This window comes from Megalops cyprinoides, chromosome 1 (assembly GCF_013368585.1).
Source record: "Megalops cyprinoides isolate fMegCyp1 chromosome 1, fMegCyp1.pri, whole genome shotgun sequence".
In the NCBI taxonomy this organism is placed as follows: domain Eukaryota; kingdom Metazoa; phylum Chordata; class Actinopteri; order Elopiformes; family Megalopidae; genus Megalops; species Megalops cyprinoides.
In genome coordinates, this window is record NC_050583.1 from 46,334,664 (window position 1) to 46,352,229 (window position 17,566).

The 17,566-nt window shown below is 50.1% G+C and overlaps 1 protein-coding gene across 18 annotated transcripts in view; it reads right to left on the bottom strand.

Annotated features, from left to right (window-relative positions):
* tcf7l2 (transcription factor 7 like 2) overlaps positions 1–17,566 on the bottom strand; it is a 96,771-nt gene that overhangs the window by 56,351 nt on the left and 22,854 nt on the right. For 10 of the 18 annotated variants that reach the window (XM_036549459.1, XM_036549439.1, XM_036549497.1 and 7 more), the window contains exons 4-5: positions 8,567–8,668; positions 1,726–1,785 (exon numbers count right to left, since the gene is read on the bottom strand). The exons of 2 other annotated variants lie outside the window; for them this stretch is intronic. In XM_036549459.1, coding sequence (XP_036405352.1) covers positions 1,726–1,785; positions 8,567–8,668 — 162 coding nt within the window. The remainder of the gene's footprint in view (positions 1–1,725; positions 1,786–8,566; positions 8,669–17,566) is intronic. 6 more of the 18 variants (XM_036549542.1, XM_036549550.1, XM_036549524.1 and 3 more) reach the window with 1 other exon arrangement.

Sequence of the window (17,566 nt, forward strand, 5' to 3'; positions counted from 1 at the left end):
CGACAACTTCACACTAACATCACACACTCTCTCCCTCTCTCTTGCTCACTCTCTCTCTCTCTCTCTCTCTCTCTCTCACACACATACACCCATACACACATACACCCACACACACACACACACACACACACATACACACACACACACACAAACACAAACACAAAAAGCCCAGCCTAACCTGGTTAAACAGGTTCCAGCTCCCCGACTCTGAAAAGAAGGGAAAAATCCCCACGATTCACTGCTCCAGCGAGAGAGCGACGGGGGCAAGAATGACTTTTCTCGTGAATGCCTGTGCAGTCCTGCGGTGCACGGGAATCAACAAGCATCATGATCAGCCAGAAATTGACAAAGACACAGGCCACAATGAGCAGGAGCCGCTAATCTTCACAAGGTCTCCATGACATCTGCATCTTGCAATGTTCCACCTCTTAACATTGAGCTAAGTGTGACAGAGGTGAGCGAGACAGTCTCAGCTACCTGATCCTGCAGGCAATCTGCTCGCCCGTCCAAGGCTACCTATTGTGTCCCTCTTTATGTTGCTGATAATATGTGGCCCTCCAGGGAGGCTGCACTCCTCTCCCTCTCCCTCTCCCTCACACACACACGGACACACACACACACACACTCACACACTCACACACTCACACACTCACACACTCACACACTCACACACGGACACACGGACACACGGACACACGGACACACGGACACACACACACGGACACACGGACACACGGACACACGGACACACACACACGGACACACACGGACACACACGGACACACACACATGGACACGGACACGCACACACACACTCTTTCCTCGCGCTGCGGTGCTGAATCTGGCCACACAAAGGCGGGAGGAAGAGACAAAACACACAAAACATCTTTTAACTGTCTGCCGGCCTGCAGTTGGGGTCCTTGGATCCTTAGAGCATCAGACAATGAAAGACATGGGAGAATAAAGTCTGATCTTATCCCAAAGTTCTTTCCACCTCCCGCTCCCTGACGGAAGCCTTCAGAGTCCTCCTTCACAACACAAAGCACCCCCCCCCCCCCCCCAAAAAAAAGCCAAAGGTGCACCACAAATGAAAAGATGCAGGCACAACGGTGAGTGCCGGACCTCACCGACTCCTCTGCTGACAGCGCCAAACCCTACGCCTGACCGATACAGCCCTGAGCCGCCAAACAGCGCCGAAACAATCAGCCCAAGACCACAGTGCCCCGCTATCCAACCCGACTCCAGAGAGAAGGGACACTCAGAACCCACAACCACCGACACACCAGATCACCAAAAATACTTCTCCCGTCCAGGTCACAGCACAAAGTGATCAAACAATCAGTGTCACTAAAACATTACAACATCACTTAAAGAAACTACGAAACAGGACCTCACCTTGCTTCTAACCACAATACAACCCCCCCATAAGCCCACAAACCTACTCCTAAAACAAACACTACACTCAACAGACTGTCTGGATACCAACACAGTTGCCACAGCCAGCACAGGAGAGGTGATCACAGTGCCCTCCATCAGCACCACTGTGCCAGCACAGGCAGCAGCACAGTCAAACAGCACACAGGAGCACAGGGTACATCATCAGCAGCAGGAGAAGGGTGGTGGGGGGGGGAGGGGGGGGGGAGCACAGTCAACATTCGCATTGCTTTTTTCCTTTTTTTTTTTTTTCAAAACCAGCTACAAGATACGTGGAATTTAAATTCTCACCAACTGAAATTGGTGAAGGTTCAGATCTGCCTGTCCAGGGAACTCCAAACAGAGCGGGGCCTGAAAGGCAAACATGGACGTCCCCAGTCACATCATTAGAAACGCACACTTTCACTGCACTTTATTTATTTCACTTCATTCTGCTACCGCATCAATGCAAAGAGTGGGATTCAGGAAAAAAAAAAATCACAACCTTTCTTTTCTCCCTCTCTCTCTCTCTCCCTCCCTCTCTCTCCCCTAGCATCAGGCCCTCTGGGCCAAAGCCAAATCACATTATACACACAGATACAGAGAACAGAAGATCATCCTGGAGTGTTTGATATGTGTCAGTCACTGCTATCTGGGTGTTAACACCGGACTCCTGCTTAAAAAGGACTTTTCCTGGAAGCTTATTACAGTGATATCTTTAGCTGAACATGAGGGAGTTGTGTTTGCATTGCGGGTGGGGGTGGGAGTTCTGTAACTCACACCGTTAAGGGGATGGAGAGGAGGAAACAGGAAGAGACAGAGGAGGAAGGAGAGAGGAGATGCATGTCTTTACATCACTTTACAAAACCTGATGCTATCTGCCAGGCCTTTTCACCACTGCTCGGCACAGACGCCTGGCACAGTCAAGACTAAGCCCATTTCCATATTGCAAATTACGTAACAAAAAAAGAAAAACTCTATTTAATGGTGTTCCATCTGGATTGTAAGCCTAATACCATCTGACAAGACTGTAAGTAAGGGGGAAAAAAGCCACTGCAAATGCCCGAACAAGAAACGGCTGTTCGAGCCGCAGGGTCAAAGGTCACGCTCCCAGACTCCGTGATGTGTGCAGGGTGTACGTGTTGCGGTTATCTCTGAACACGCTCCCCCCCCCAAACCCCAACTAGTCAAACATTCACCATCGGAGTGCGCTGGTGTGACTGACCTGGTTCCCATTATGACATAATCCCTACTGTAAAGCTCACACACATAGCACACACACACAGACACACACACACACACACACGGACACGGACACACACACACACACACACACACACACAGCGCGCGCGCGTGCACACGGACATGGACACGGACATGGACACGGACACACACACACACACACACACACACACACAGCCAGCACAACGACCTTACACACAGCACTCACATACTGCAGTAAGGGCTCTCACACACACCCTGGGACACTAACTCACTCATTCACTCGCTTGCTCAATCAGCGACTGACTCACTCACACACCAACTCACTCATTCCATCAGTGATTCAAACCCTCAATCACACAATGACTCACTCAGTGACTGACACACTCATTTGCACATTCATTGAGTGGCTCTTGTTGCGAGTGAACAAGCGAGTGAGAGCACGTTAGTGACCAAACGAATCAGTGAGCGAATCAGTGAGTGATACTACAGTACTACACTGTCCCAGCAGTCAGGGCTGGGGGTGTTTCAGGTAGACATTATAGATCTGGTGAAGGCTTATTGTGCTTCGGGGAAGTTACAGTGATTCTTTCCCTAAATGTGGCGTTCGATGAAGCCCTCAGGTGAAACACTTGGGAAAATTCAGGCAGTCTACAGACAAGTGTCAGCGCTTTAATTCAGATTTCACCACTGTAACAATTAAGCATATCGAGATTAATACGATCATATTTGTATCACTTCACCATGGGAACATCACTGGACCCATCATGCGCAAAGACGGCGAAGAAAAAACATTCCAAATAAACATGATCTCCTTACAACACTGGCAATCAGCTTGAGAAATTTTCCTTCAGGCACGGCTCAAGACAGACTGTCTGAAGGTGATGGTTCTGGTCACCCAGCATCCACAAAGGCTGTGGTACTTGACCTTGACAGCCAGGTGCGTTGATACAGCAACACGCTGTCTGACACTGGCAGCTCAGCCACGGTACCTCTGAAAGACAACAACCGACATCTACGAGGACCACTGACACTGCCATAACAGGAGCTGCTCAGCTTCCACAGGTACAGCTACCTTTAACCTTTAACCTTTAACCTGGTACCACCCCAACTTAAAGCAGGGCAGGGAGAGAGAGTGAGACAGGGAGAGAAAGGGAAACAGAGGCAAGAAAGAAAGAAAGAGCGAGAGCAGGAAGGAGAAGGAGAGAAAGAGAAAGACAGAGAGCTTTAGCAACACAGTGTTCATCCGTCCTGCCGTCCTGCCAATAAAGCACCTCTGATTTTGAATTTGAATTTGACAGAGTCAGAGGGAGAGCAGGGGAGAAAGTCCAAGTTGGGGGGTAGAAAGAGAGAAAGGGTGGGAGGAAGAAAGAAAGAGAGAGAAGAGGAAAGACAATGAGGGAGAGACTGATAGAGAAAAGGGAGTGAGTTTATGGAGAGAAGAGGGAGAGGGGGGTACAGACAAAAGCGAGAGGCCCAGCAGAAGCGGCTGATGGAGTTTGGGGGTGAGTGGAGGGGTCGCTGTGTCGCGCTCGGACACACGGCTCTGCACCATGGGGTGACGTCACCACTCATTCACAAACCCCAACGAACTCATTAAAAACAAAAAACAAGGGAGAGAGAGAGTCCCAAAGGCACGTCTCGTCCTCTGTGACGTAGTAAGAGGCTGGGGGATTACTGCGGATGCTTCCTCATCGCCACCTTCCAGGAAACCCTTCTCTTCCTCCTTTTAAAAGTTACAGCACCCACTCTGTCTTAGGTCTGGGTCACCACTGCTCATCATATTCCCTGCTCATACTGAACTGACTGCAATACTCACAGAACAGCACAACAAACCTCCCTCTCCGTCTCTCGTTCCTCCTTCCCTCCCTCTCTCTTCTCTCCTTCCCTCCCTCACTCTCTCTCCCTTCGCTCCCTCCCTCTCTGCTCCTTCACTTTCCCTCTCCTTCCCCCCCTCCTTCCCTGTCCACACACTCAGCGGCTCTGCAGCGGAGTGGAAGTGGTTAACACTCCCCCTCTCCTGGCCGGCTGTGAAAGCCCAGGAAAACAATGGGCACATTGTCCGGCGGAACAGGACTCCTAGGGAATGCCTTTTTTTTTGTTTCTGCCCCAGTTCCCAGCATGTCAGTTTTAACAGCTATCATTAAAACCTGAGTCACAGCAGCGTGTTCCTGCTCCGGAGATGCAGCAGCGACCAGCGTGCACTCCTCTCCCCGTCTTTATTTCCTCATCTGCAGAGTAACTGCCGTACACGGGGCGGGGCGGGGCGCTGACAGAGGGGCCACAGCTGGGGTTCGAACCGTCAAAGCAGCGGAGAAACCCAGACACGGGAGAGTGAAGCTTTGCGAATCCTGAAATGGGCAGGGCTGTCACATGCCACCACTGACTCAGTGACATGAAGAACAAAGGTCTTCTGACTGGTGCGCACAGTGACTGACAGCACCTGACTGCACCCGTTTCTTCCAGGAAACACAGGTGAAAAAGATCCTGCCGTTCCAAACTGCCCTGTCTGTTGAAACCCTAACAAAGTGCCTTGTTAAAGTTCTCGCCCGCAGATAATTATCCTGCAGTACATCCTGGTTCAGCCAATCGGCCTGCTGGGAAGAGTTTGATTTCATCCAGCTCACGATCATGTGAGGTAAGCGAGACTTTTGGTCACCGCAAGGAGAGGACTTTAAATCAATGGATTAACCCGGATCTGTAAAACACACTTCTGGGAACCTCCCTGAGCCTGACACTCGGACTGATCTAGGATCAGTGTCAGAATCAGAATCTCCCTGCGCAAAGCGCCAAAGAAATTTTTGTTTACGTTACAGTTTATTCTAGGAAAAAAAAACACTCACTGCTAATGGTTTTGTGGCTTTGACAGTTTATGTTAATTATCACAACTTTGAATATTTACTCTGGAAAACAAATTTAAATAAAAAAAAAAAAAAACTCCTGCTTTTTAAAGGGGACCAACGAGATGAACGGTTGCAAACGACTGTGTACAAAGACGTTGCTTTTTCTGTCACATCTCTTCATGTGTAGAGAAGACTAATTGCCCTGTGTGAAATCTCTGCAATAAATTACTGAATTCACCCTGAAATTCTGCGCAGCCCGTCAGCGTCAGGACGCGGTGTGTGGCTGCGTGCGCAGGACAGTGCAGCAGGGCTGGGGTTCGACGCCTCGCTCATGCTACAGACGTTCAGAGTTAAATTGCTCGGGAAGCGATCTGCAGGGCGCCGCGCGCTGGAATCCTTCAAAGCTCCCAGCAAGGAGACCAGCGGAGGGGAGAGCAGCCGTGCAGCAGCCACTCAGACGCAGAGAGACAGACGGAGAGGTGCTAACGCTACAGGCTTCCTTTAGGCCTTACTCCCTTTACCGTCAATCTGTACCTTCAAAGTTGCGCCTGGCTTTTCCACACTCGCTTCCCTAATCCTGTTACCCCCCCCCAACCACCACCCCCCCCCCCCCACTCCCTCCCTGCTTTATTAAGAGACACTTGAACTTCGTATCCCTCCCCTTATCGCATGTGGCTATCGTCTGCCCCTTATCGCTCCGGCTCAGGTGCGCATTCTCCACTCGAAAGGTCAAGGCGTCTCCTTCCTCACAATTCGCAAGAAAAACAGGTTAAAAAAACAAACCGCCCTACTGTTTATGGCTGAGGAGAAAATGCAATAAAATGAAATAAAAATTTAAGAAAAAGGCCTTTAATATCCTTTATTATCTGGCTTTAGAGCCTGGCGTCTCTCCTGGGGGCAATTAGGGGATCAACCCGAAACCAACCAAACCAGCACCATACCAGCACCCGCTCACTTTCCCTCTGATTGCACAGCCAACAAATGGCTCCTAAGTTGAGTGGGTCCTCTCCAAGTCTACCCAGCATGATGCAAACCGCTGCAATATCAAATCAAACCCACATAAACTCTCCTCGAAAGGCACAATACGCCATGCGTGTCACGTTCAATTCAATCACACCGGCGAACGCACAGCCCCCTTTCAGACTAGAACACAGGCCCCAGACAAACCATCCGCACAATCCAGGAAAAATACCAAAACAAATTCAAACAGAAGAAATATCTAAACATGCATGGGGGGGGGCAGCCTGGGCTAGGCTGCGTTTTTCAAATGTACTGATAACTGTGGCAAACTTACAACACCCCTTCTTACAAAACATCCATTTGTAAATGGCAATAAAAGACCTGACCTGATAGGTATTTATAACTGTCTGACTCAGAGGAGAATTAAACTTAAATATTTACCTGCCGGTTAACTGGCTGCTACTTTTTTAAAGAGCTTGAGTAGAACGTCTCTCTGTCTCTCTTTCCTAAAATATCCGTGTGGGTTGGCCTATTTAACCCTCAGATACAAAAATAAAACTCTGGCATCGCATTGGCAGCGCACGCAGGAAATGCGCCACGTTGCGTTGTTGTGTTTTTTGTTCATTAGAACACTCAACCGCACCACTTTGGTGTGACTCACAACTTTTGACAAGTTTCTGTTTCAAATGAACCCTGTTTTCTGTGGAGGTTATTTTTAGCTTTATTCAGATCAAATTGGCAGAAATGTTGAGTTTCTTTTGTTTGTGATTTTCTCCCTGCCTGACTTCTTTATCTTACACTGAAAGGCAGAGCTGAAACTACAGATGCAAGCCATTTACAACATCTGACTTATGAATAACAAGCAATTAACAATACTTACTAAATACAAAAGTGTGTAAGAATCGTATACGGTTAACTTTTAAAATTCACTTCACACAAAAATGTGAAATTATTTATCATTTGTGGACTTAGACATGCTCTACTTGGCCCACTTCCTCAAAGGTGTCCTTTAAAAGCATGGTCACACAGTCCTCATCTTCTTTAAATAAGAAAACCGATAAAAACACAGGCTACGCACAGGCTAAAAATGCTACTCCATTTATCTTTGGCATTTCCTCCGTTAAGCTGCAGCGCTAACCGCAAAAACATCTATCTAGGTTTTTCCTGATCACTGCCCACTTGTAAATAAGGCTAAAAAATGCAGATGTCATCACTCATAGAGTATGTAAAATAACAGCACTACGGCTTCTATAATTCAGGCTTTCAGGACTGTGTGTAAACACCCCAACTTGAAGAAAAGGTTATGTAAATATATCAGGTTCCATATTGATTTTTCTCGCGTGGATGCGGCCAAAACTCTCCAGCTCCCGCTCTGTCCTGTGATGGCCTCCTCCTTTCTTTGCCTTTTTTTTAAATATGTATAATATATTATACATAAATGAGGACAGCCAGGCTCTGCCCACGGCATCCTCATAAAAGTGCAGAATAAACATTCCAGAGTGGGAGGCCATCTTTAGCAGCCGGTCTGGCTCCCTGTGCGGCCGCTTTAATTACCTGGTTGGACAGGTACGCGGCTTCGCCAGCCTTCACACTCCTTATTAGGGGAGCGGTAGGCGCTCGGGAGAGTGCGGCCAGACGGCACGGCGCTCGGCTCGGAGCAGGAGGTGTGATCAGAGACCACATCGCAGCGTTTAACGCCTCTCTGTGTCCTTACACTACCCCTCGCAAAGCCTGCCCTTCTGCTGCTGCGGTTTTGTTTGCAACAACTTCACACATTCGGCCTGCAAAAGGCCAATAAGCCCTTTTCACACGTAAAAGCACCTTGACAGGTATATACACACTTTTAGCCCTCACTGTCTAATCCACATAAGGGTGGGGGATGTGGGGGGAGGTACTAACTATACGCAGGGGACAATGAAAGAACTCTCCGATACTCTGACATTGTATCACCCATCACATTCTTTTCAACAGTTTCGAGGGCTTCTTAACAGACTCTCATTCCATAAGGCTCATTTTTAGAGGAAGGCTAATCTCACAGAAGTGTAATCAGTAACGAAAAAGGGTGCAGAAGGAGGAAAGAAAAATAAAGAGGTTTGAAAGAAGCGTAATGACTAGTGGGAGTTACTTACAACGATGTGTGCTGGAGACGGAGACCTGGCATCTTTTAGGGCCTGTCTGCTCTGAAGGCTTCCTGTCTGAACATCTAGTAAGGGCCATTTCATCTGCAGGTACTGAGCGGCAGAAACAAACAAAAACGGAGAAACAAAGAAAAAACATGTTAACAATGCAGAACACAAAATGAAGAACGGAATAAATGCAGAAAGCAAAAGTTTCTCAAAAATGATCACATGGTTTCAAAACAACAACAACTAACATCAACAAAAAAAAAACATTAAAAAAAAACATTCAGGGGAAACGATGGCCCATGAGATGGCACAGCTGGAGTCTGATGAAGCTTCATGTCTGGTGTGAACTCAAACAAAATCACTGCACATATCTCAAGGTGGGAGGGTGGAGGGAGCAATTCAGTTCAGTTCAATTCAATTCCAAATCAAAAACACCTCCACACATGTTCTTCTGTTCAAACTCATACCCAGATGCTGCCTCATACCGAGACCACTTCCATGTCTTACTCATTGCCTTAATTGGAATCACACAGTTGCAGCAATAAATTCTACTTCAAGTGCAACATTTACAAGCCAACAGGAAGCTATACAGATAGATTCTTCTTGCATGAGACAGGTAGAAATGGGGACATATAAGGTAAAAAACAAACAAACCCATACAATATCAGAATAGTTGGCTGAAAGCACCCCAGTTTGTGGGTATGAAAGGGCCTTAATTGACTGAAAATAACCAAAATTAAACTCCAAACTCAACCCAGACACTACCCCTAACCTCAACCCAGCTACTAACCCCTAACCTCAACCCAGATACTAAACCCTAAGCCTAAACCAAACCTTAATCTCCAAACACAATCCTAACCCAGTTTGCAGAGACTAGCTGGAAAGACTACATCCATGGACAAGGCCAAGTGGACAGACCTGGCTATTGGAAGGCAGCACCTATTACACGGTAAAGCCCCAGATTACACACTTGCCGCATAATGGAGAGAAGAGGTAATTAAGGCACAAGCTCCAGGCGCTGGGGACAGTCCTGCCTGAGTATCCATGTCAGTGGAGTCCCGCTCGGCGGTGCCTCCACGTGTCCCAGCTGAGCGAGACTCCACTGAGCCGTCCCCTCGGGGAGAGCTGCTATAATGGCTGCTCATCGACTCAGCCAGGGCCTGCCCGTGCGCTGATAAACCCTTATCATGGTGAGGGGCAGGGGTCACGGTGATCCCTGTTTGTGTCCTGCGGGCATGGAGCGCTAAAGATCCCGCTGAAGAGGGGATCGCCAGGGCGCGAACCCGCCAGAGCCCAATCCCGCCACGCCGCAAACATACCAACAAGAAAGAGCCCCTCCCATGAACCCGCGACGAGACCACAGACCCCACACATCATGTACAGGAGTGGGACAGGAGCGAGCGCATTTTAGCAGTGCGGTCAACGGAGAGAGCGAACAGCTAACCCCACACCATCTGCCCTGCCTGCGGAACCATGATGGAGCAGTAACCTATAAAACCTCCAGAGCAGGCTTGTGGAGAACTGGACTACAACACACAGCTAAACAACTGCTAAACAACCGCTACACAACCCCTTACTGAAATGCAAGGAGATGCCTCCTCATTTTCACAGCCCCTCAGGTACTAAAGAAGATTTGCACTCTTGCACATTTGCATGGTCTACAGAGGAGGGTGTGTGAGTGCACGTACGAGTACGTGTGAGTTTGAGAGCCTCCGTTCACAGTATTCGGTAGTGATGTTCTTGCATCAAACGCACTGAGAATTTGTGAGAAGGCACACACACACACACACACACTCACGTTAGTTACTCCTCAGGTAACCCACCTGGACAAGGGCATTCTGAGCCGTTTGGGCTCGCTAATAACGAGAAACTCTATGCTGAACTGTGTTACTGAAAGAAAACTCTGAGGAGGGGATCCGTCCTGACATCTCTCGAACATCTCTCGTGTCAAGAGGCTCTGAAAAATGTGATATTAAAAACAAACAGCTGGCACATGACACACGGACAGGGCCTGCTCTGCTCCACTCTTCTACAACAGGAGACAGCTGATTTAGGATCAGTAAACGCACCTCCTGATTACAGCCCAAACCATTCTGTGTAAAGGGAGCTGACACAGATCTGAAATCAGTGTTCACCAGGGGTTGAATCCATCTGTACAGTGCCAGATCTGGAATGATGAAGCTCCGCCCACTGGGAGAGAGCACCAATGAGAAGAGAGAAACACCTGCCAAGTTTTTTCCTCAAACTATTGGGGGGGTTGGGGGGGGGGTACAAAAAAAACCCTTTATCACTCTGAATAAGAACTCCCACCCCCTACCGCACCCGGAAATGTACTGGCACAGTGCTAGCATTCTTCCCCTGCAGCTGGTGGGGGTTTGGGGGTGGGGGGGGGGGGGGGGGGGGGGGGGGGGGCTAACAACATCCATCAAACAAAATCATAAGGTTGCACATGGAGGAGCAGCCGTCAGCGTTGAGACACTCGCCTCATTGAGTGACAGAGGCCGTGTGAGGTAGGGACAGGGTTTCCCCATCACTCCCAGTATCACCTGATCAACAGAACCCACTCATTTCAAAACAATACGCCAGGACACTGAAAGAAACCTCTTCCCACAAACGACAAATGAGTGCTCCAGTCAAAATTCAGAGCCAAAATGGGAATAAATGAAACTACTGGCTGCTCCTTTTTTCTGGTGGGGGGGGGGGGGGGGGGGGGGGGGGGTGGACGGACCCCAGTACAGACAGGAAGGCACGTCTCTCCTCTCAAGTCTTCTACACTCTGTCTCTCCAAAGAGGAGAGGCAGAACTAAACTGAAACCATGTGTCGCAACCTTGTGTATGACAACTCTGTGGGGGGGGAGCCTGTCTGGGTCACATGTCGTTACCCCCCCACCCCCCAGCACATTCTGCAGATTCTGGCCACCTGCTCGCTCGCCTGCGGTCCCACTGCCAGCCCTACGCTGACCTTTGCCCTTTGAAAAGCCCTTGCACTCGCGGCAGACGGCATGCAGCAGGCCGCGTTACACGCCCGTCCCGTGGAGTCTGGTCACTGCCCCACGCTAGCCCCCCCCCCCCCCCCCCCCCCCCCCCCCCCCCCCCCCCCCCCCGCCCAAAACACAAAACTATTCCCCTGAAATTCCCCAACACCCCACACGCCCCCTTCATAGTCTAACAACCTTCAGCCTCTTCCCTCTCCTCTACAGGACTGCTTCTCCTCTGTCTGTTTGAAGGCTCGCTTATTTGGGGTATGAATCCAAACGCCTCCTGTGTGTTTGCACTGCGAATAGAAGGACTCTGTCTCTGTCACTGAGACTGAAATATGGCAGCAGCAGCCTGCACCTGTGAGACGAGCCCCAGTCAACTCTGCTGAACTTCTGTTAAGAACATGTGCAAATTCTGCAGTGGAGTCAATTCAAATAAACATTCAAATAATCCAACTAAAGAGTTTAAGCCCGACTTCATTTACATTATATGGCATACTGCAGAATTTAGTTAATGTAGTCATAACTGCAGAAATGTGTAGTGGACAGTGACCATCTGAAATGGTTCTAAAAATATTTACAAAATACTTTTTGAAAAGTAGTCATACTGTAGAATTCTGTTCTCTCTCTTTCTCTCTCTCTCACACACACAAAGGAAACACAAAGTCCTACTGATGTGGTGTGTGAAACGACAATGAACTTATGCTGGCTGAGTCCGATATCACACCTCTCACATGCAGCGATTTCCCAATCAAAGAAAAAACGAAAGATAAACCAAAAGAAGGAAATGGCACAAGACATACACACAGTACCATTGACTTCTGAAGCTCTGGGATTCCAAACCTCAGCAGCTCCACCAATGGAAACGGATTTGGAGTAACACTCAGAAAACACGAACGAAAGAAATGAGAAATGTCACTTTTTTATACTAAATGTATGCTTGGCTACACCACACCAGATCCCCGCAGGAAAGTCGTCTGGCCCTGTACCTTCGCCTGCGATGCCACTGAACCCCTGGCCAGGACTCAAGGCCAAACCCAGCCCCAGAGTGAGACTGAGTCACTTCATCCAGGCACCAATCACCCAATCACAATCCTGCTATCAGCTTCTTCTCTTGTGTTTGTTTTTTTGCATTTTATCCAAATTCCAACCTTCAAGAAAAAAGACGTCTTCACTGGTTAATGTTTTACAAACGGCACTGCATTGGACAGCTTGCTGACAGGCTGTGCCCTGGTACTGGCTCATCCAAACCCACTCAGCAGTCACAACAATGCCAGGAAGGCACCCCTCCCAGACTGACCCGGAACAGAAAACCAAAAACTTGTGAAAGCCTAAGATTAGGGAGGGCCCGTGTGGAGGGAGGTGCACTCAGCCTGCAGGGTTCTGGGGAAGGAGAGCCCCAGCACCAGCGTACTCAGCGGTGTTTTTCTTTGCTTGATTTTAAACTGTGGTTCACTTGAGTTTAGTGGTAAGTGGGCGGAGCCTGAAAGGGAGAGTGGCGGTCGCTTCACTCCCGCAGAGTGAAACCGCCGCTCTGCCCACTTCTGAGGGCGAGCGGGGCTCCTCCTCGTCTTCCTCTCCCCCCTCTCCCGCACCCCGTCGCCCTCTGCTTCCTGCCACTTCCTGTTTCTGCGGTTCGCTGTCACGCCTCGGCCTCTCGGAACCGCCCGCTGAAAGGGGCGGGGCCAGAGACGGGATTTCAGCCACGGCCCAATCACAGGGGAGAGCGTGCGTCTCGGCTGGACACCATCTCCCACCGTGCATCTCACACCATGACGCCGAGCCCGTCTCCAGATCACCGTGACAGCAGAGTAAGGGTCACAGCGGCATTCCACACCCTGCAGTCACACTCAGAGAGAGACAGCTTTACTGCCTGAGATTTCAATGCCATGATAATCTCTTTCTCTCTGTGACCCTTTCTCTCTCCAGCTCTCTCCCTCTCTCAGCCCCCAACCAGCCACCAGCTCTCTCCCTCTCCCTCTCCCTCTCCCTCTCCCTCTCTCTCTCCATCTCTCCCCCTCTCCCTCTCCCTCTCCCTCTCTCTCTCCATCTCCCTCTCCCTCTCTCTCTCCATCTCTCCCTCTCCCTCTCCCTCTCTCCCTCTCCCTCTCCCTCTCTCTCTCCCTCTCTCTCTCACTCTCTCGCTTCCTCCCTCCCTCTTGTTGCCCAATCGTTTGTAATTAGCAGAGTTCACTGCAGGATACCAGCCTGCGGTTTCTGCTGCAGTGGAAGCATTGAGTCACAGGCCCGGCTCAGCCTGTTTAATTGGCAGGTAAACTGACAAAGCAACAATTATCCACCAGTTTCCTTTTTTCGGTCAGCGCCAGCCCAGCACTGCAGCGGGTCACTCGTCTGCTCGCTGCGGTTTGGGGGTGCAGGCTCTGGCCGCTGTGGGGGTCTGCTGGGTGAGGGAGGGGAACACCCCCTTCAGTGAGGTTATATACATGTGTAAGTCACAAACGAATCACAGCAACTCACATCAGACTCATTAGCCAATGAGAGGCTGAAGGCAGGAGGGAAAATTTTATTATGGAGCATGAAACATGCGTAAGAAGCATACAACATGTGTTTACTCCTACTCATACTATACTTATGCCACACTCCTACTACTCTTTACTCCCATTCTTTCTCTCTCTCTGACTCTCCTCCCCCCCCTCCCTCCCTCTCCGGTAGCCAGGGGCCAGGTGATCACCTGTCTCTCAGGAAGGCAAGGTGACAGGTGTGAGTGCAGGTAACGCATGGAGACAGACAGGCGCAGCTCCTCTGTTTTGACAGCGCACACGCCCCCCTGCTCTAATCCCCCCCACGGGGTGTGTGGGCGTGCCAGGGAGGGGAGCTGCCCAATGCGCTAACACACAGCACGAGAAGGCCCTGACCTCCGACCCCTCAGGCTCCTCCCCCCCAAACTCTCCCGCTGAACTCCTCCACGCCACTCAAGTGTTCGCTGTGACAAATTACTCCACAGCGCACCCCCCCCCCCACCCCACCCCCTGCAGCCTGACAGAAGCTCCCGGAAACTGGGGTTCCCCCCTCTAATCCCCCCTCTCTCCAGCCTGGCGGCCCAACAATGGCAGCTCAATGACTCAATAGAATGTGATGAAGTGAAAGGCGAGGGTCTTCTCTAAATCCTCACAGAGGGCCAAGCCATCTCTCTCCCCTTGGCAGGACTTCCCGTGGACCTGCAGCGTGTCCTCGAACCCTGAACCTCACCCTCACCACAACCCCCAAAGCCCCAAACCAGCTCCACATAGCTCGCATAACACACCAAAAAAAAAAAAACCAGCACAGTAAATCTGTGGAGCAGCCTGTGTGTAAAACTGCAGGCTGGTATGCTGTTGTTTTTTCCCCCTCCTCTGTGCAGCATGACCCAGGCATACACAAGCTGTCATCACGACGCTAACGAGGCACAGCCAAACCCTGCAACAGCTCCCCCTGCGCCCACAGCGCAGACACACATCAGGGCACTCAGCGAATCGCCAGCAATAAACCTGAAACTAATGCTCTTAGAAACTCGCCGCAAATCCTGTTAAAGTCTGCAGCCGGCCGAGGCCACGCGCTGCACAGGCCCTTACAGCGCGGCGCTCCTGTCCGAAAAAAGGGAAAGACGACTCTGGCAGACAGGCAGGCCGTCTGTCAAAGCTGCTAACTGGGGGTGTGGGGCTTAGATGGACTTTAGTGGTTTTTCTCTGTAGAGTCGGTAAAAATGTCAAATGTCTCTAAACCAGTGACCATCTCTTTGGCCGACTATTTGGGGGCTGGCATTCATGTATGACCTCTTGTTGACCTCCCCAGGCTGGTCACATGACCCTGGGCCATCCCAACAAATAGGTGTGCCCTAGGACACAATGGCAGCTCCTCCTTTTGTCAAAAATGTGGCTGCCATGTCAACCTGGACAGGTAACGGGTGTGACATCACAGCTACCTGGCACTGGACACACCCCACTGCTCAGGACTTTGGGTGTCTTTCTCACCCAGGATCATCTACCCCTGCCATACTGACCCACGAGCATGGCACCTCAGCAGACACACACAACCGGCCAATCACAGCGCAGCACTGGCTCCCAGAGACCACGCCCGGGGTCTGGACCTCAGCACATGGATTTCAGAAGATAAAAAAAGCACATTTTTACTAGCATTGTGGCCACACTGTGCCTCCATAACACACACACACACACACACACACACACTTCTCACACCCTTGCTTGCATGTCTATGTATGTGTGCATAGAAACAGCATGTCATAATTATCGCCCAAAAACCAATAAGTTGGATTTTCACCCTCCTCACTGATCATCTATATCTGTAAGATGCATGTTTTTCTGGCGTTAGCTTTCTCAGCCACAGAGCTGGTAATAATGACCCGCTAACAAGGACAGCAGGCTGACAGTTCCTCCCCACGCTCTGAGGGATGAAAACATTCTCACAACGTTCCTCCCCTTGCTGTGAGGCCTGTGCATAACATTCTTACAACGTTGCAGTTGCGCATTATACAGTACCCCCTCCCCTTGCTTTGTTCTCGTCTCTTACAGGTGCTGGGGACAAGTACACAGCACTAGGGCACAGCTGCAATTTTCTGTAATTGTAGAGGGAAAAAAATAATAATACAATCTAAAGTCTTTGAAGGAGGGGCACTCTCGCCATTCCTCTATTTGTGTTGCAGGCATTAATGCAGGCCTCCTTTCCTCACAGGCCGAGAGGAGGAGGAAGGGACGAGTTGGGGGCCCGGGGGGGGGGGGGGGGGGGGATGGGAGTGAGAGAGAGAAGCAGCATAAAACTGAAAGTTAGGTTACACGAGGGTTCTTCATATCTGCTTAGTTCTTCTAATACACATTTTATGAGTAAATAAAAAAAAGCCCCACCAGCTCTAATAGCCAGAGGCGTTCTGCAACCAGGAAAATAAAAGTGGAATATGGGAAGGCCTCCGGTTTGTGTGCCTCAGGGCAGGGGAGGCACTGCTGGGCCTGCATTTACTCCAAAGCCAGAACCGCGAGGGGGTTCCACAAACTGACAGCAGCGGGGCACAGGCCCTGCTCCTCTCTCCCTGCCTCTCCCCGATTTCTCACTGCGAGACTCCCTCCGTTCCTCACCTCCACCTTTCCCCCCCGCTCCAAAAAAAAAAAAAAACAAAAAAAGTTTTTTTTTTCTTTTCCTTCTTGCGGCGTGTCCCTGAACAGTGTGAAAATGGCTGCCTTTGAACACAGCGCTGTAAAGCGGGGCGCGGCTGCCCCTCTCTCTCTCTCTCTCTCTCTCCCCCAATGTGCACCGGCCCCGGAAACAAAACAAAGGAAAAGAAAGAAAGAAAGAAAAAATACGGCCTTTCTATGAACTGATACAGGGGTAAAATATTCTGCTCCTCATAATTGGACCTTGTGCCGTTATCGTCGGGACCGGGCAGAGACAGGAATCCTGACTCCGCCCCCGCCATGTCTGCAGTTGTCAGTTGTCCCATTATTAACTTAGCGGGCGTGGACCGCACACTATTCAAACATGAGATTGCAGAAGCTGTCAGACGCCACGCAAAGCTTACATTTATCTGCAATCACAAGGAAAATTTAACACATAATGAACCAATGCTGAGCTCTCCGTCCCTTTTTCCGTTTCACCAGAAGGACAACTACCCCAGGAATCAACTTCAGGTCATCGATACTAATTTTTTTGTTGTTTGTTTTTAATATGCAAATTGATGAATGATACTGACGTCAGGGACAGAGTCCATGCGAGGTGGACGGGCAGGTTGGTCAGCGGATACCAGAGGGACCATGCTCCAGAACTTTGCCCACGGGACTCCATGGGAGGCGCACCGGCTCAGGGTCAAGAGGTCCTAACCTCTGTGCTGTTACACTACCCTTGGTCTTGCCACATTTATGAATTTGACAGTGACGTAATCACGCTATGGCTCGCTTTCGATTCGAGGCCACGATTGTCCACGATGGCTCGCTCTGCCACGCTCACGCTCCAGGAAGCAACGGCATGACTGCTTAGGACCAGATTTCCTACACTGCAGTCCATTCTCTCACGGTATGAC